General features: G+C 39.6%; 1 protein-coding gene across 1 annotated transcript in view; it reads left to right on the top strand.

The window, feature by feature from the left end:
- Nucleotides 1–20,710, top strand: part of ORC2 (origin recognition complex subunit 2) — an 829,308-nt gene that overhangs the window by 16,237 nt on the left and 792,361 nt on the right. Inside the window, exon 2 of the mRNA XM_044075702.1 lies at nt 7,853–7,961. Within this exon, the coding sequence (XP_043931637.1) occupies nt 7,865–7,961 (97 nt within the window). The 5' untranslated portion in view covers nt 7,853–7,864. The remainder of the gene's footprint in view (nt 1–7,852; nt 7,962–20,710) is intronic.

Below are 20,710 nucleotides of genomic sequence, written 5' to 3'. Positions count from 1 at the left end.
ATATGGCAGGGGTCCACCAGACTGGTTTCCTTCTCTTAGAGGAGTGAGTCTTGGTTTTGCTAGGGATGGCATGATCCATGCATCCTTGTAGGTGCTCATAGAGTGCATTTGTAAAGGTTTCTGTATCTTGGGCAGCATTATCCTTTAGCGTGGGGGCTGTGAAACTTACCACCTCTGTCTTAAGTAAGGTGAAGTTTGCTTTAGAAATTTTTTTTACAGTGGTTTCCTTAGTTGGGGGTGGTGGTGGGATGTGGACATCCAGAGTGATTAGTTTGTGGTCTGATCTAACCAGTGATGGGTTGACCTCTGGTGTGGAGCACCTGTCACCCATGTTGGTAATGAACATGTCCAATATTTTTTCACGTCTGGTAGGGGAGTTTACCAGCTGATCCAGGGCATTTGAGTTGATAAATTCCAGGAAGCGCTGGACCTGGGAGTTTGTACTTGAGTAGTTTTCCCAGTTAACGGTAGGGTAAATGGAAATTGCCCAATATCAGGGTGTTCGGTAGGACTTCATCTTTTCCAGTGTCTCCAGAAAGGCGGAGTGGTGGTCCTGGGTCATAGATGGTGATCTGTAGCAGGCCACAATTTGCATTGCAGATTTGCCTGATGTTAATTGCACATGGATGATCTCGGAGGTATCATGCTGCGCCACTAACCTGGAGGTGTAGGTATCCTTGATGAATATGGATACACCCCCTCCTTTTGTGTTTTGGTCCATGTTCTGTGGCCGAAATGTGTGGTATGAGTTGTAGCCTGGTAGTGCTGGGGTGCTCTGTGGAGCCTTGAACCAGCTTTCAGTTACTGCACAGATGTCGACGTTCTCCATACTGAGGAGTGCTTGGAGCGCATGCATTTTGAGATTTAAACTCCTGGCGTTGAGTAGCATAACTCTTATTTTATTATTTGTGCTGTTTACAGAGGTGGGTTTGACTTTTGAGCCTTGCCTAAAAAAGGCACTCTGGGGGGCAGCAAGAGCCTTGGCCAATATTTGAAAGCCTTGGGGTGACGGGTGCAAGCCGTCTCTTGCAAAGCAACGAGGCCTGTTGAGCATGTCGTCCCAGGCTGACAGACACTGGATCCCCTTTGAATGACACCAGAAACTTAGCCAGTTGTTGAAATTGATCATTTTTTCTTTATACTACGGTATCATTCTTGGTGAGGGCAGGATGCTACTCAGGGTCAGGGTCATACCCGCCTGGGCTACATGATCAGAGAGCTCTTCCATGTCTCTCTTCCTGTAGTCCAGGGAGGTATGTCTCTGGTCATTCACACCAACATGAACAATGACAGAGTCATATTTGTACTTGTTCTGGAGAGACCTGAGTGCTTGTGTTATGTGGTGGATTCTGGCTCCCGACAGGCAGCTAACAGTAACCTTCTTGTCCAGCCTAGTGGGTGGGACCGTCAGTGCACCTGACTATAGAGTCGCCTGTTACTAATGTGTTAGGTATGTTATTTCGCCTTAATGGCTGTGATTGTGCGGCACACTGATTTTGTGTTTTATGTGTTGTCTGGTTTGTGACGGGAGGTGCAGGTTTTTTGGGTTTCTGCTTTGGAGGTCTCTGATGCTTTTGCAGGTTTTTATTTAGAGCCTCAGAGTATGATTTAGTGTATTTATGTGTATTTTTTGCCAGTGATGGTTTAGTATGTCTGTGTGAGGCTGGAGGTGTGGTGCAAGTGTTAACCTTCTCCTCATGACTGCTTGTTCCAGTCTTCGGTGGAGAGAGCTTAGCCTCCAATTTAGCTATATAATTGCATCTCTCGCATATGTTAATGTTTTGTGGTAGGAGGAGAGGGTCGTCTGTGTACATGAGGCAGTTGTAACATTGCCTCAGGATACCCAGGTTCACCAGCTGGACAGGAGAGTATACTTGAAATTGCCCTTTGGTCATGTCTGAATAGTAGGGTGAGCTGCTTAGTCGCTTGGTTGGTGAGGGGTGAATAATGAGCCTTGCCCCGCTGGGCAATCAAGTGTTGGGGTATATTAGTGCTTGCTATTAGGTCCGAGCAAGTGCTGGACTGTAGGATGCTTTTTAAGTGCTTAGGTTGAGAGTTAGACTACTTTCAAGGGAAAAACTGAAGAGGAGACTTGCTGGAGCCAGGATAAATTTAGCTGTAGCTAACCGTCGCCGCCCGGACGTGCAAAACCATGCAAACGCAGTTTTTATAGTAGGGAAATGAAAGGAAAATTAACCCAAAATGGCCCACAAACTACTAACTTCTGGGCTGGAACCACTCCTCCAGGGACAGATGGCTGCTCAAAGCTCCCTTTCTCACAGGTGAACAGAGAAACCTCCCTCTATCCAAGTAAGGTATGGGCAACTCAGAAAATTGTAACAGCCCTGAATTCAGCACTAGCCTGAAAACTGGACTATACTAGCTTAGAAAGGTGGGAACCAAGGAAAGATTTTTTTTTTTTTGAAAAGATAAGGCAAAAACAGTAAAAAAAAAAATACACTTAAAACAGCTTTAGATGACTACAAGCAATCGGAAAAGGCTTTTAAACAAATTACCCAATTAACCAGTAAAAACATCTCAAAAATTAACCAGTAAAAACATCTCAAAACTGAACCCTGTTCCTGTAGTCTTCAATCAGACAAGTTCTAACTGCACACTCTTGCCACCGGGGTGCAGGGCAACCTTCTCCAAAAAAGAAGGCCTGGATTAGTGCTCAAGTTATACAAACAAAGCTAGATTCAGCAGGCCTGGATTTAGTCTATGCTACAGCAAACAAGGCGCACCAATTTCAGTAAGATATGCAGGCACTATAAGCCTTTAACCAGAAATTCCCAGCAAGGAAGGTCAGAGTCCAGCCTCTCCTCCCACAGGAGTGCAGGCCACGAACCTTCTTAATGTAAAATAACTGGCCTGAAGCCCAAGTGCTTAAACCAGAACTAATACATTAACAGACACTGAGCCTTCAATCAGCAGTTCCCAACTTAGATGGATGTAAGCTACCTGTCCTGCCAAAACAGTGCAGACCACAAACCTTCTTAATGTAAAACAACTGGTCTGAAGCCCAAGTGCTTAAACCAAAAGGCGTAGAATGACAGCTGCACTTTAATTAGGTTACTACCAAGCAGTAATTATGAGGTATGATTTTTATGTATGTGCATAAGAACTTTTTTATGTGTGCATGCATGTTTAAGTGGGCAAAACTCTCATCAGTCCCCTCACTTGGGTCTCTTGCAAATATTTATATTATTAGAACTTTTCAGCTACTATATTTCTCTTACTTCCAAGATATTTAAGGTATGTTTTCTCACCCATGAAACCTTTTAAAAAGGGTCTGCAAGCCTTTTCATACTGTCTCTCTACAAAACCACAACTCTTACAGAATGACCAGCTGCATCTGTTTAAGTCTAGCAGAATTTATGACTGAATTTCCATTGCATATTTTGCTAATCTCACAGTAACAAACTTGTAATAATTTGGCCACAGATGTCAGTAGACATAGCAGGACATGTAGTTACATACATGGAAACGGGAGAGTCATAAATCATGGTTTAAGCTTTTCCTTGGTCTTTCTTGTCAGTCTTCATGTTATTGTGTCCAAAATGTGAAAACATGCTGCAGAATAAGTTGTGCAGCCCCGGAGGAGGGCAGAGACAGAGCAGTATACAAATCCACAATTTGAAAGGGAGAAGGCAGTGAAATGAGGGAGCAAAAGGGGGGAAAAAGAGGCATATTTTACCACTGCATGTTCTTGCCCTTCAGCAGAAGGATAATTAATAGAGGAGTGCATGACTAATTAATAATGTTGATGGCACCCCACTTGTTCTGAGCTCGTGCATATACTTAGATTCTTGTGCAGCCACAGCAGTCTTGGCAGAATATGCTTTGGAAAGAAAACGGCAATGAAAGGTAGCGCTCATTTAGCAAATAAGGGTCTTAGCATTTTTAGCTAGTCTGCGGTCTTTGCCTGCAATCGCATAATGGATGCGAAATTAAGGATATTGCAAACTTTGCCATTTCATTTTTAGCAAACCTGTCCAGCTAAGCCTAGTAGTATTTGCCTGCATCGTTGCTTTTATTCATTTCACAGTTCCAGTACAATTAAATTAAGCAGTCTCTTGACTCCTTGAATAACGACACTTAACACTGTAGTGTTGAATGAAAGAGGATGAGTCTAGCACAGCACGGATGAAATTGGTTGTAACTTTGCAAGACATGCCTCCTCATTAATGTTTGTGTTTTTGATGACTTGTATATCCAGCTGGTTGTGTCCTCTTTTCCTTGGAGACTGTGTGAGAAGGGGTCCAGTATATACGTAAATACATGAAGCAAACTCGCAGCAGCATATTAAATGCAGATAACCTTACTAATAAGCAAGGACATCAGTATGCTGACGTATAGAAGGAATTGAACACTGATGCTGGTGTAACTGAGAGGGTTATGTTGGTGTTTATTGGTTGAAACAAGGTTTTAAGAACTGTATGTATTGTAGCTCGAGAACAAACATAACCTAAAAATAAAACAACAAAACTACGTTTTTTGACTAAAAGCAGCTCACTAGTTATTTTTTTGTAGTAAAGTAAGAAAAGGGTGTAAACCTTTTACCAGTGACTTAATTCTGTAAGTCACTTTTTTTCAGTTCTTAATGCAGTAAGCTCATTCCATACAAGTCTGTTTTCTGGGGTAACCAAGGAGCCCTGTTTAATTATGGAACTTATTATGAGTAACATGGTTTGCAAGTTGAACTTTGAAAAATAATCAAACCCAAGATTACAGGATGAAGCTAGATACCCCGAACCACGTGAGATACACTGACAGAGTTAGTTAAGCTGTATTATGTCAAGTTTGTGATAGGAAGCTTCTGTTTTGATGGATTTCCAGCCAACTTGAGTTTGCCAGTAGTGTTTCTGTAGAGGGGAATATGTAATGGATTTGAATACTGCATCATCGACTGCCATTTGTGCAAGTACAGCCATCAAAAGAGTAGTAATGAAGCACTTCTGTGAAGCAAGGAATGACATTTTATATGAAAATGAACTGTGCTGTTTGTAAATAAGACAGTTTGTGGAGTTGATAACTGTACAGCTGCACAACAGTGAGGAAGTTGCTTTTAAACTAAGAGGGTGTGGGGGGATCTGTATTTGCATTTTGATTTAGGTGCGTCTTCATAATGGAAAAGGTTTATTGAGCAAGGCTTTTGCTGTGTTTGTTGAAACTAATACATGTATCCACTATATAATTTACCATTTGGAATGCGGTAAATGTCTGTATACACTCTCTAACTTTAATTGGAAAAATAGCAAACCCTTTTAGCTGTACTGCAGATAAGGGGCCTTTTGGGTTATTGTCTGTTTTTGAAGCTTAAAATTAATTGGTTGTGATATTTGCAAGTGTGTTTTACAGAACTTGTGACATCACTTTACTTCATCAGAAAGTTTAGTTTTATGATTTCTGTCTGTAAAAGTGGTCAGACCAGACATGTATTATCTTGGCTTACAGTATGCACAATTCCAAGGAAACATTTTTGCATCCAATATATCTTGGGGGGGGGGAGTGAAGCAGAAAGTTTCTAAAAGATCATTTGTTATGCAATTAGCATTTGAAGGGTTTCACATATATTCTACTTTGCTGCTCTGTGTGTTCTTATAAGATTTTATTTTTTTAATTCTGTAACTTTTTTAAATCTTGTGACAATTATTTTAAGGGCTTTGGAACTGTCCCTTTGTATTGTTTTCAGACAGGATTAGTTATGTGTTTTAATTTGCTGGGTTTTTGTCCTGCAGCTGACTGTCAGTGTGCTCCCAGGTTCTGTTCTCATTCACTGATTTACTGGACCTGACTTGGTCTCCCTTGAGGCTGGTGAGGAGATAGATGATCCTGGTTCAGTGTCATAGAGCTGAAAAAAGTGATTTTGTTATTTTTAATTCCCTAACTCTCTCTCCTCCCACACACATATATGTCCTAGGATAGATGTCCAATAAAACACACTAGAGTATTGTCCCACCTCTATAGTGACTCTGCCACAATAACTCTGTCTCCTTCGGGTCATGCCCCCGTGCACATCCCCAGCCTCTGCTGGAGGTTTAACAGTAGGTGAGTGTAAGTGATGCTCTGCTGGATGGATGTGAGTGATGCCCTGCTGGATGGGTGTGTTCATCTTCCTATGTCAGCACCTAAGATGCATGAGCCACAAATCAACCATGGTCACCTGTGTCGTAGTCTGGACCTTATCTGATGCCACAATGCACTGGTCAGATTTGAACACTTATATGTAGAGCAAATATTTTAGGAAATGTGAAACATGCTATGTTACTGTTTTGTTACTACTATCTCTGACACAAAATCATAAGCATGGCACTCTTCAGTTTGTGTTGCATGTTGGAAACTTTTTTTTTCACCTTGTTAATTGTAATTGTCTTTACTTGATGTAATAAAGTGATTGTTGCAATACACACTGCTCCAAAAAAAAATATTATGAATTAGATAAAGAAGAAGTTGCAATCCAAAAAAAATTTTTTTTTGAATATTATTATTTATTTATTTTATTTTACATTTGTTTACCGGGATAGTCTGACTGGATACATGTCCATTTTCAGCAGAGGCCCTAGGAGAAAAGCTCCAAAAAGACATTCAACAAACTGTTAAATTTTTACAGTTTAAAACACAAAATACAAATAAAAGGATTTTTACACAGATACACAAATTATTACACAAAAACAGATACACAAACATTATTACATTTTTAGTCAGATGGAAAATTCTAGACAGTGCTTTTAAGAATGATAGGGTATTGAATGCCTAGTAGGCTAACCGGGTAGTAGTTCCAAGGAGATCATAAGATTTATAAGTTAAGAAGGGCAGAAGTCCACCATGTGCACACAAGAGTTAGTCTGGATTAGGACAAGGACATAGCCATCGTTTTAAGTTCTGAATCAGACTTCTTAATCAGTACTGACTACTGTGGATAATGTATGTCTACAAAGAGAATTGCATAATCCCTTTTATCAGAATGGCGGGATACCCTGCTTTGCTGTTTTGTTTGAGGACTTAGTTACTCTCCAACCTGTGACTTTCAGAATATTTTCCATGACTAGCTGACTTGTACATTCCACCTCACATAGATCCTCACATAGATGTAGGCAGATGATTCTTGTGCAAGTCTCTGCACAATTTGAGCTTATTATTAGCTGCAAATTTGTATATGAGCTGCAAGGCTGCATTAGTGACCACAGTAGTTCATTGGCAATGTTTACAAGGGGCAGAGGCGCTCTTAGCATGGAACGTTTTGTTCTGTGCAGTAAACATGTTTTCGCAATGGGAATGTTGTATCTTCTTAAAATACTCTTTTTATGTCTTCAGTGTGTCTGCCTTCAGCTTTATTTATTTCACAGGCTGACCATTGTAGATTGACGCACGCTGATCTCTTTATTTTTACATTTGTTTAAAAGCTGGGTAGGCTGGTGCATTGATGCTTAAATTATATGGAATATAAGTGTAAACAAATCAGAATATATACACTACTTATGTCTGTGTACGTTTGTGGTGTCTACAGGTCATTGTCAGGTATATGTGCAAAAGGCATTTAGTGGACATCGTCTTTTAATATGCATTTTCGGATTTCATGTGTTCTTGTTAGAAATGCTTTAAATTTTGACTGTTGGTTATACATTTTTCTACAGAGACAGCTCACTGACAGATGACGCCCTCTTGTATCAGACATTTTCTACAGTTATGTTTAATGGATCCTGCTATAGTAGGGTCTAAGTTAAGTCTGTGCAGATTTTATAAAATAAATCACTGTGTTATAAAATGTTGTCTAATAATTCAAAAGCTGAAAGTTAACAAAGATGAACACTCCAGCTGGAGTTAAACGTTTTCTTGTGTTTGACTGCAGATCTCTCTTGAGATGAGTCGCCATAAGCAGCTAAAGGAGAACAAGATCCCAGAGGTTCAGTTTGTGGGTGATGAGGATGTATTGGAGCACATTATTGATAAACGGGAAGGTACAGATCGTCAAATTAGTTTTTGTTTTTATTGTTTTGTACTTTTATACTGCTTGTCTCTGTTAAAGTTTCTAAATGACACAATGTAAGTGTTATGCATTCAGACATATGATGGGAAACAGTATAATGCTTTTTGGAGTGCTTTTTCATTTCTTTAACTCAATTTTAGATAAAAAAAAAAAAAAAAAAAGATGCTTGTTAGCGAGTCCCGTCCTTTACCCACTGTGAAAAGCAACAACATAGGTAGCCACTCCGCACAGAACTGTTCATTGTTTTACTATTAAAAGCCTGTGTGTCCTCCCACTTATGGGAGTACTGTAATGTACAATTTCACGTGCAGCTTTACTGTTTTATCATACACTGCATTAGCTTCATTTATTGATTGCTTTTGAATTTGCAATGCTTTTTTTTTGTTTACGTGTGTTATGGACAGTTTGTTCAATGATTTGTTTGCAAAGCTTACTGCTAACTCCTCCTAATTAGCAGTGTTCTTTTGGTTCTGAAGGATTGTTTAACAGTGTTTTATAACTAGGTGTGTTTAGTGTCTGTACTTCAGCATTAAGATTATGTCCCTTTACATCATTGTTTCTCTCTAATCTTCCCAGCTCTTTACTAGCCTCTACTCGCTGAATCTGTGGACATTTCCAGTGAACAAGGACTTCTGAAAAGGACCTCCAACTGCCTCGTCCCCTGTTTTTGCCAAAGAATCTTGCCTTCTAGTTCTGAACCCTGTAATAAAAAGGAAGCTAGAAAATACGTGTTTCCTTCACCTAGCAATGTAGTGGAACGTATGTCAAATTAGTTCCGTGTATATAGTTACGCTATCTAGTCAGGACACCCAGCAGCCTTACTCCCCCCCCGTCCCATTAACAAGCTAGTCTCATAAAAGCAACCTGGGAAACTTTCCTCCCAAATATCCCGTACATGCTATCCCCTCTTCCTACCTCCTTCTGTAATAAACTTTTTGCCTACTAGATGGCACCATAATCTTGGCTACTATACTGTATCGTAATATTTCTCTCCGTGCTGCATGGAAGCCTATTCTACCCTTCAAACTACTATTCATACCTTAGAACACAATTTACCCCCTCTTACACCCCATCTACTCACACTTGCTTATCTTTGTAAATAACTTGCTTCAGATTGTTTTCTGACAGTCTTCCTTCTGTTGTGTAAACCTGCTCCATTCGCCATACGGGCTCACTCTGCTCCCATACCCTGCCCCCAAATTCCACCCGCCCCCAGTGATCCCAAACTTATACTGCCTTAACCTCCTGTCATACTTCACCCCTCCCCCTCCATTATAACCTATCACACCCCACATTTTTTTAAAATAAAACACAGTTGACAACTACCTCATCCTAACTCTCCTACCAGGTCTTACTCCACCTATTCCCCATCTTACACCTTACCTACCACAATGCATACCTCACAGATATCAACATATTCAAAACATCTTCTCTTATTCTCACTTCTTCCTCTCCTTATTATACCATACTTCTAACCAGTTATGAACACCTGAACCTTATTGAATCTCACTCTCTAAACATACAAAAATATCTTCCCAGTCTAAGCCCCAACACTATGTTAACATAAGATCTTCTCCCAGCTACCTACTACCAAAATTTCATAGGAAGGTCCATATAACTTACTACTTTCAAAAAGACAGAAAATCATTATACATATTCCATAAACCCTCAAATCTAAATAAAAGATTACTACTCTCCCTTCTAGATGGTGACATTCATCCCAACCCAGGCCCAAATAATAGTGCAGCTATTGACCCTCTCTCAAGCTCACACATCCTCACCAAACCACCTAACTCTATCTCACTTTAGCTCATCTCAACATCCGTAGTAAACAATAAAATTGCCCACCTCCAAGCTCTGTTAGACACACACTCATTTGACATCCTTTGTCTATCAGAAACTTGGCTAAAACCTACAACCCATGACAATGAGATTATCCCCCCTGGTTATAATGTCTTGAGACTTGACCGTAAAGCTAAAAACGGTGGTGGGATAGCTATCCTCCACAAAACAGGTATGCAAATTATGGCTTTACAGGAAAACCTCCCATTGTAAGCAATGCAGAAATACTAGTCTCCAAACTCCAGCTTAATACCCACAAAGCCATCTACATCATTTGTTTCTACCTTCCCCCAGGTAATAACGTGAATACCCTCGAGGAGATCCTTAGCTGGCTCATCATTAATTTCCCCCCAAGAAACCATAGTCCTTGGAGACATGAATATTGACTGGAAGTCATGTTCCTCAGAACACCCTTCCACCCACTTAAACCTTCATGGTTTTACCCAAACCATTCACTCTCCCACCAGAACTAATAAACCTTCCAACAAAGAAAGCATACTAGATTGGATTCTGATAAATAGTCACCACCAAACGTATAAAGTAGGAACCCTTCCTGACGATGTAAGCGATCATGCACTAACTTACTTGACACAAAACTGATACTGCCAACCTAACAACTTACAGAATAGTTAGAACAAATAAAAACTTTAACCCTGACTCTTTCCAAGCTGAACTCAGAGCTTGCAACTGGGCACCCCTGAAACACCTTTCTTTAGATGATGCTGTAAATTACTTCAACGAAAAATTTGTATCCATTCTTGATTCACATGCCCCTTCACGATCTATCAGAAAAAGCTCTAAACTTGCCCCTTGGCCATCAAAAGATACTAGGCAAAAAATGATACTTAAAAACAAACTCTGGGCCAAATTGCAGACTACTAGAGACCCCAACTTCAAACGTTTAAGAAACATTACAGAAAAAGCCGTACTTCTAGATAAAATAAACTACTACTTCCATTTACAACAGACTAACCAAGATGAACCATGTAAGTTCTGGGCAGGTGTAAATAGTCTCTTAAAACCTGGCCACTCTGACACACCCTCCCACAGGCACCCCCCCAAGATAACCCAAAACAGGTTGCAGATGCCTTTAATACCTTCTTTACTGAAACTGTCCAGTCTCTTTCCAGCCACCTGTCCCCTGATATCTCCAATCTCCCCACTTCCTCAAATGTCTCTGTTTCAACACTCCCAACTGCAACCAGTTCCCACATCTCTCATTTGCACACTTCTCCATAAACTTAAATCGTTCTCTCCTTCAGCAGACCTTCTGCCTGCTCAATATCTGAAAATAGCAGCTAAAGCAGTAGCCTATCCCATTTCCATCCTGATTAATAGAACCATTCTCGAAGGATACATCCCATTAGTATGGAAAATATCCCATGTTATTCCCCTTCACAAAAGTGGTAACTCTACTGAACTCTCAAATTATCGACCCATAGCCTTACTCTCCCCCCTGGTCAAAATCATGGAAAGATGCATACACAAACAACTTCTCAATCACTTAATCTACTGGCTAACTGTCAGCATGGTTTTAGACCATTCCATAGCACCACCTCTGCCCTTCTATCCTTCTCTGACTGCATTAATAAAAATCATAATAACAATATTCTTACCTCAGCCCTATTTATAGACTTATCTAAAGCTTTCGACATGGTTAATCACCAGCTACTTATACATTTACTAAAATCCCTTGCACTACACACAAGCTCAGTAAAATGGTTCCAATCCTATCTTCGCAACAGGCAGTGTGTTGGGACAATAACTTATCCAACCACCTCCCTATTACCCTTGGTGTCCCTCAAGGCTCCATCCTGGGCCCTGTCCTTTTTTCTATTTTCATTAATGACCTTCATACTAATATTTTCCAAGCCACCTGCATACAATATGTAGATGATGCTACTTTAATTTGCTCAGCCTCATCTTCCTCTGAACTGTTCACCCTCTCCCAGCAGGTATTCCATACTGTTGAGACATGGTTCTTAACACGATACCTAATCCTGAACCCCAAGAAAACAAAACTCTTACTTTTCTCTCCCACCCAAAAATCCACCCCTCTACACTTTGCAGTAAAATCAAACAACGGCATGATTATATCACCTGATCCAACAACCAGACTCCTTGGAGTTGAGATGGACAATAACCTAAACTTTGATGCTCACATTAACAAACACTATAAAACTAGTCAACAAAAAACTGGGCTCCCTCTACAGAATTAAACCTTTCCTTACTCCTCTCGCCAGAACTACCATTGCCCATACCCATCTTATCTCCACTCTCCTTTTTGCCTCCCCAATTTACACTTGTCTGTCCAAAAGTAACTACACCAAACTTGCAGTTGCATACATTAATATTGCCAGATTTGCCTCTGGCTCTACATTCAGAACCCACCACTGCCTAAACCTAAAACACTTAGTATGGCTTGAACTGCAGAATTTGATTCAGTTTCATCAACTTACAATAGCTCACAAAATCCTGTACAAACCCTCTAAAACTCCCATATTCACTACCCTTATTACCCCTTACAGTAATCTTAAAAGTTTGCGCTCTTCAAATAAACTACTCTTATCTACCACTAAATCCAACAATATAGCTGGTAATTCCTTTTTCTCTAACACAGTTGGGAAAACCTGGAACTCTCTTCTTGAAAATCTTACTGCAATTTCCTCACTTTCAGGTTTTAAATATCAACTCAAAATTCACCCCAGAACTCAATGGCTCTGCCGCTGCACTAACCCTGATTAACATTGTATGTGTGTCTACCTACTTTACTATTCTATTCCTCCAAACTTAACTTTTGTTCCCATGCTGTCACTTCTCACCAAACAACCTAACACAAGCATCTAAAGATCTTTTATCCTTGAGGAAAACCTCTCCTATTATAAACAACCTTTCTATATATGTTTTCCTTTGGTATTGTATTTTAAATTCCTGATACTATGTATGTAACTAAATGTTTTTCACTAGTTTGTTTAATTGTACCACTGCAAGTAATTTTTTTTGACGTGGAGCTTTTCTCCCCGGGCCTCTGCTGAAAATGGACATATATCCAGTTGGACTAGCCCGGTCAACAAATGTAAAATAAAATAAACTTTGAGAAGTAGAACAAGCTGCACTTTGAGCAAACTGTACAGAAACACTTATGAAGGAATTAATAAGGAAGTGATGTGTAAGAATTAAACATTAAAGTGCATACTTTTTAATTTAAAACTGGGAAATAGCAGATCAGACTAAGATAGTATAAACTATTAGTAAAATTTAGAAAAAAAGTCTGAGATGTGAGGATATTTTTCCTGCAAAAATAACTTTTTTTTTTTTTCAGATTTCTGAGGTTAACAAACACTAACAATTTATGCAAAGTTGTACCACCTTTCATACCTCTCAACTGTCCCTGATTTTGACTCAAATGTTAGTTCTGTCCCTCTTAATCCCTTCTAAAACTAGTGACTACGGAAAGGTGGTGAATTACACTTAATGAATAATGACAATAATTAAGAGTTATAGACTTCTTTACTTCAGAAAATGTGTATTAATTCATATGCTCTGATTCTGTCAATGTTTCAAGTTAATAGCACTAATATTTTAAAAGTGTCCCTGATTTTTTTCTTCACTTGTCCCTGATTCTGTTGAAATTTGTCCCCGATTGGTTGAGAGGTCTGCCACCTTTACAAAGCAAATGAGATAAAAGTCAAGAAAATGCAATGAAAAGATGTAGCAATGGTGAGGTGAATTTGAGGAGCAGGATTACAAGGAGGGACTGAAGGAAAAGAGGAGGGATTTGGGTAAATATATGTAACTAGGACAGTGTGGTTAAGCCAACCTGAAGAGGAATAACATTGTGGGAAGGAGGGGCATACCTACAACTGAGGCACCTCTTTGTTCTGACATGGTTTAAAAAAATCTTCAAAGAAAAGATTGCGGTTGAATGAAACCAGTTACTACAGGTGTTGGTGGTCTATAGGTCCATTGAAGCTTTCAAGAAAGAATGACTTAAATATTTGAAAATGGAAGGAACTTCAGTTGGCACCAACATGCTACTAGCTGCATCAGAATTGAGAACTTGGTGGACAGAATTGCTTTTCTGTTTCTAGACATATGTCTGAAAGCTGGAAAGGGTAAGAGATATTCAGGAATAAGAAAGGAAGAGGGCACAGAGACACCCGATGTAGATTACCTATATTTCTGTACTTGCGTATTGCTTATTGTATAAATTGTTAGTCTACCAAATACTGGCCTTGCTAATTTGAACCTGAATGTGGTGTAAAATCTCCTCCATGATACTATTTCATGTCTCGCCAGTGATAGTCAAACTTGTGCTCATCAGCAACAGGAATGCGTGCATTAAAATGGAATAGATGCATACTTTCCATGAGTTTTCTGCACTGGACAGTTGCATCATCTTGGAAACTTAGTTAAAACTACATAACTGAGGTAATGAGTTTGCAGTCTCTGGCCGATCCATGCTTGGTTATAATTGTACCTTATTGGTGCATGGCAAGTTGCCTTGTCTTTTCTGCCATGGAATCTTTTGATTGCACTCTGTTCCAGTCAGTTACCTTTGTTTGCTGGGGGAAAAACATTTATTAGAATTTATACTTCTCTTGATCTGCCTGTGTCATTAGATGAAGATGTACCTAGCTGAGTCTCTGGAAGCATAAAATCTGGCTGGTGATGTGAACATTACTTGGTTGCCTAACTTTGATATCCATCATGAGTTGACCTGTCTTTCTTGTTTAAAAAAAAAAAAAAAAAAATCTTTGACTATGTCATACTTGATAATTTAATAATCATACATTTATTTAAATGAAAACGGTATTGATATAATTTTAGTTGCATACATTATACATCACGTATCTGTCCAGTCATTTTCAGTCAGATATTAATAGCTCATTCAAATCCTGCCTTCTTTTAAACCTTGTTTCTCCTGTGCATGTATTTTGTTCCCACACTTCCCATTTTTTGTATGTAATTTGCTCCTACCGGTTTCTAAAGATCCCAATTCCAGTTGCGTTATCTCTGTTACTATATTCACTACTTGTAGTAAAGGTGGTCTAGACTTTGATTTCCATTTTCTAGTAATTGCTTTTTTGGCAGCTGCCATAATTAGACTCAGCAAGGTCTTACTATATGTCTAGGCAGTTCTGATTCTGTATCAAAGCTCAACAAATAATTTACTTAGTTACCCTGATTTGCTCACCCAGTATCTGTGGCAGAGCAGTCTGCAGGAAATAGTCTGTTCACTCATTACAGTCTCAGAAAATATATTCCCAGTGATCTTTCTTCCTCATCACACCTCCAACATTTGCTGTCTACCTCAGGGAGAATTCTTTTGGAGTCTACTTGGAATATAAAAATACCTCTGTAAACACTTTCAAGCAAAGTTCCTGCGTCTTCTAGACTTTGTTGCATAGGTGGCCTGTCTTTTTGGTCTTCATGTTAGCTACTTCCCAGACCGAGCTGATCAATGCTTAGGCCAGGTAAATGGGTAAGATGAATTATTTTACACCATCCAAGAAATGTCAATATAGGTGCTGGCCTGAAAGTGTAACTTGGTAGTCAGTGTTGTATTCATAATTTGGGATCACAGCTAAGTTCCTCATGTGCCTAAATTCCTAAAAGTGAGTTTTTTTACAAGTCTTTACAGTGGTAAAAAAATCCAGATGGTGTGCAGTATTAAAATGCCTTCCCTTCAGTTTTAGTAGGATGAAACCCTAATTGAGGAAATGACTAAAGTTTTAACAATTTGGGTTCTGGATGAGCCAGCAGAGGGAAGGATGGAGTGTGTAGCGGAGGTCAACTTACTCTTGGTGGGTATGGGAATCTGTTAGTATTGCTGCAGCAGAACACTGGTGGAAGAGCCAATACTGTGAACTGTGTAGAGGGACTTTGAGGAGGGGCCTGACCAAGAAATGTGTACATTCCTGGTAAGGATACTAGCACTTTCTCGCACTTTGGCATAGCCAAGCATTGCTGAAAAAGGTTGCGAGGATTATAAGGAAACTCCAAACTTCTTCCTCAGTGAAGGATGCTATCCCTCTTTCTCTCCTGTCCTTGTTGGTATTTTCTAATGCTAAGAATGGGGAAGAATGAATTAATGGACCATTTGGAGACACAGTTGGGATGGTCATTGGGTTAATAAATGGAGGCGACAGGAAGATTTTAAACATTTGTTTCTTTCTTTTGATTCATGTTTTCTTTCCATTTGAGGATGCCTTAATCTGTTTTAACTCTGTATCCTTCAGGGTTTTGAGGTACAGCAGGTTAATGACTATTTTGGGAAAAGATGACAACATAATGTGTTAATAATAGGATTCCATCATTCTTGTATAGACAGCATCTTGAATGGAAAAAACTGTAAAATAGAAAAGTTTGTGAAGGCATCAGTATGCTTTTAAAACCTTGCTGAAACTTAACCGTCTCTGGTAGCAGCACTTGCTGAGGTTTTAACTTATTACATCCAAGTGACTCCTCCAGGGGCATCTGCAGTTAACTCCTACTGACGCCTCTATATGTTAAATATTGCTTGTGCATATTTGCATCAATAATTCAAAAAACATGCTTTGGACAGGGTTTTAAAATATTTCTTCTTAAAACTTACACAATGGCAAACTCAACTGAATTAATATTTGACCTCTGTCTAGTGCAGATAAAGAGATATTAACAGTTGTTTTTATGATATTAATTTATATAGATATAATTTTCACATTTTTCTAAATATCTCAACAACCAAATAACATGGACAATACTCCTTAGTCTCATATGAAAGCTGTCATCTAGATGAATAAAATGCTGCTAAAAGTATTTGTGTAACTCAAGTGGTTGCTGAGATATTGTAAGTGATTTACAAAATATTACAAAAGTAATAATTACTATGTTTACTGTGACTTACAAAATTCAGTTTAAGACCTAGAACCTAAAGAATACTACTGTTGTTGTTGTTGTCTTTCGACTTTTCCCGGTTAGGGGTCGCCACAGCGGAACTCCGGTCTGCTAATGATTGGCAGTAGATTTTCATGAACGCTGAGGTGCCAGCTCGACGTTTAACCTTCAATGAAGGCACGCCCATTTACGCATGTCTTTTCGAACGCCCACTCAACCACAGGGAGGACATGCAGACTCCACACAGAAGGCACTCCCCGCACTCTTGCTGTGAGGCAACAATGCTACCGCTGCACCACCATGGAAGTTAACCTAAAGAATACTACTACTATAAAATAGCTTATGCTGAAGGGTTTGCCATTTATACTTATTTTATAACCTCTGTGGTTCCAGATATATGAACATTTGTTTGAAATGTGAGGACATAATTTGATTCTGTCAAAAGGCTTAGGCTCTGCCCATTGGAAGTTACAGTTCAAACTTCCTGAGCTCCATTGGAGTGAATGGGTTAGCATTATTTCTAAATTTTTTATTCTGTTTAATAGTAAGACCATGTCAGATCATTGCCCAGAGATGACTTTCATTTTTTGCACAATTCTAGCTTACAAAAATTGAGCATATCCTAAAGAAACTGCTGTCCAAAACTAAAAATTTGACTGTTTCTGATGATCCATCCCCTAAATGTATCTTTGTCTCATGGTGTATCTGCTGCTGTACACTCTACAATATGGGAATGTCTATTGCATTTAGCAACTGCACATCCAGTTCCTTTGTGAACTTTATAGGGTTGCCGCCAGACAGTTGGTTGACTTAGATGATTCTCTATATTGATTCCACAAGAGTATGGAATTAGCTTTACTTTTTTCTCATTGTCTTGATTCCTTGGGAAAAAAGGAGGATCTTGTTGGGAATTCTGTATTGTCAGTTTTCCAAGCCTTTTTGACGGTGTTGACCCCTTTCTTGTGAAGAAGAGGTTGGCCGGACATGAGGGTGAAGTTCTAGCTTGAAATGATTCAGTTGTTGCAAGGTAGAATGCAGTGAAATGAGAGTTTTTATCTCTCCCACTTTTGCTAAAATCGATTTGTTAAGAAGAGGTCGATATTGTAACCTATGAGATATGAGCAGCAGGTTTCAGGGTTGCTTGTAAGATAATGCTTTCCAGACTGCATGTTCCCAAGGTAACTTCATTGATTTTAAGTGTGAGCTGTGCCAGGTACAATAAATGTTTTATTGTTTGGGACTGCTGCTCAACTCTGCTAACTCTTCAGTCTGCCTTGATTTTGTTGATGTTGGTAAACTGTCATCAAAAAACGTGCTTGAGACATTCCTCAATTCAAAGAAACATTATTCACTTCATGGAAAAGAATGACTTTTTTTTCCATCAACTTCCTTGGGTCCTTCAAAGCAGAAGCAGTATCTCACCAAAAAGATTTTTTTTTGGCAAGAAGCCTACAGTTTAAGAAACCTGTATTTTTTTTTAAGGGACAATGCTGTCCTAAAATTTTCAGCTGTCTGTGTCCACTAACATTCAGATCCTCTTTGCAGTTGTGGGTCCGAGTTCATGTTGGTTAATGTTCCTTATGCTTATAATTTAGGAATCGGCAGACCAACTTCCAAGTCCATTAAGCTTCCCTCCATTGTTGTATGGTCCTTCATTGTGGACTTGCCTGTAATACAAGCATTTGTATTTCTTTCTAGGATCACCACTCTTTTTCCCCATACCTCTGGAGTATTGAGTTTGTTGCCATCTTTCTTGCAGTTGGCTTTCTTTTCTTACCAGCTTCAAAAGACCAGGTGTCTATTTCCCTGATGTCCTTCTGGACTATTGCTTTTCAGATGCCTGTTTCTTCTGAGCCAGAGTACTCCCCCCTCCCCATTGCAGATTGTGCATTTTCCCTTGTGTCAGGAAACTGTTCCCACAGCAGATGTATGTTTTGTCTCATCTCCTTCATATCCTTGAAAAATTCATCAACATCCACTACAACTTTTGGTCAAGATAGGAGTGGGTTCTTTCACAGAAGAATCCACACAAGTAATCCTGGTTTCACCAAGGAGTTGAAACAGACATTTAGTTAAGCTTGTATTCATCCATTTAAGTCATTAGTATTGGTGCTTCAGATGTTTGGAGTATTGTTAATTTTATATATTCTTTCGTGTGTAAGGAACCTTCCATTCTATTGGGATGTCTCTGTAGGCCCTTCAATCCATAGCACTGCCCTTGCTCCTTTCACCCTCCCTCCCTCTTTTACATCCTACTTTGTCTTTATTGAGGCTCTATCATTCTGCACCCAAGTTAGTTGACATCCTTAATTTCTGAATCTCTGCCCCCCCCATCTTTAAAAAGACTTAAAAATTGTTTAAAGAAGTAGAGTTTGGAATCCCACGATAGATCCTTGCACAGAGAATTTGGTTGGGTGATGATAGTATTGCCTCCAACTACCCTTCTCCCCAGACCACCCTGAAGATTGGAGAATTCCTGCAGTTGATGCAGAGGAAATGTACTTGGCAAACCGAGCATGTATGTTTCCCCCAGCAGAGCTGTACAGGATGCTTATCTTCCTCAGCAGTTCTCCCCATTAATGACTGGTGGCCATCATCCCAGATAAGCCTGACCAATTTTTTTGTTCTCGTCCCCCAGAAGTGTTTACATGGGAAGAGACTCGCATATAATGTGACCATCCCTTCTGCAGTGCTACAGCTTCTACTCCTCAGGGTAGAAGCTCTCCATCTCCCAGATAAGGGAGCAAGGGCAATGGCCAGTTTCAGGAAGTGAGTGCGCACATCTCTAATCTTATCCTGAGGATTCTGTACAGCTTAATGCACATGTATTTCTAGAGAGGCATGGGATGTAAACTACAGTGTATTGCAGTAGAGTTGACTTACTAGTTCTTTGAAGGATATGATAAAAGACCCAGGCACATACTTGCTGTAGCCTTAGCAGCCGTATGGTCAGCATAGCCTGTAATGCCTTGAAAGGGGCTGTTTAGACTGGAATAATTTTACATTAATTTTTTCACCATTCTTTGCTGTGGTTGACTCAACTCCTTGGTGAAACCAGGATTACTTGTGTGGATTCTTCTGTGAAAGAACCCACTCCTATCTTGACCAGAAGTTGTAGTCGATGTTGATGAATTTTTCAAGGCTATGAAAGAGATGAGACAAAAACATGTATCTGCTGTGAGAACAGTTTCCTCCATCACAGTGTTACTTTTTAAAAGGCAGAGAAGCTGCATGTGGTTTAGGTGCACCCCTCAAACCTAGAAACTAGAGAGTGCTAGGAATAGTCCAATCATCCTTGGCTTATGCATAGCAATATTGGTAGCCCCAATGGCCAGGGTCCCCAAAATAGCTGTGGCCAGTCTTTGTAGTGACTGTCAGTAATCCAGACTTCTTACCTGCTTCTAATGGAGGTGGTTTGAGTGAGATTCTCCTTGCATGCTCCTGCCTGAAGAAAGATCTCCATAGAGGCATGGACCAGAAGAATGACATCCAAAGGATGCTCCATAGAGGCATAGACCAAATAAATGACATCAAAGGATGCTCTATAGAGCCATGGACTAAAGAAATGACATCCAAAGGATGCCCCATTCCTTCTGTTTACTTCTGCTTGCTTCTGTCCCTCCTTTTGCTGGATGTCCCTCCTCTGCTGGAACTTGGCACGGAATGAAGTTTGCAAACTCCTCAAAGGACCATGCACATGGTCCCTTTGGATTAGAGTAGATAAGGATGATATTCCAGGTTCTAACCGTTTTAACCAAAAAGATAAGGGATCTTGGGCCAATTCTGAACCTTAGTGGCCTAAACATGTTTATCCCCAAGGATCCTTTTATATTGAAGTGGTTCACTGGGTCCTTCCTTGTCTCTCAAAAGGAGATTGGATGTGTTCTCTCCTTGACAATAAAAATGTGTCCAAGATTTCAGATTTTATTAGAATTGTCCATCTTTATGGTTTCTCATGTCAAAATGCAAGAGTGATAGTGATCTCAGTAGGTCTAATGT

This window comes from Protopterus annectens, chromosome 6.part1, assembly GCF_019279795.1.
Source record: "Protopterus annectens isolate FY-2018-M chromosome 6.part1, PAN1.0, whole genome shotgun sequence".
NCBI classification, from domain to species: domain Eukaryota; kingdom Metazoa; phylum Chordata; order Ceratodontiformes; family Protopteridae; genus Protopterus; species Protopterus annectens.
The sequence above is the reverse complement of the archived record's forward strand: the minus strand, read 5'-3'. Positions and strand labels throughout refer to the sequence as shown.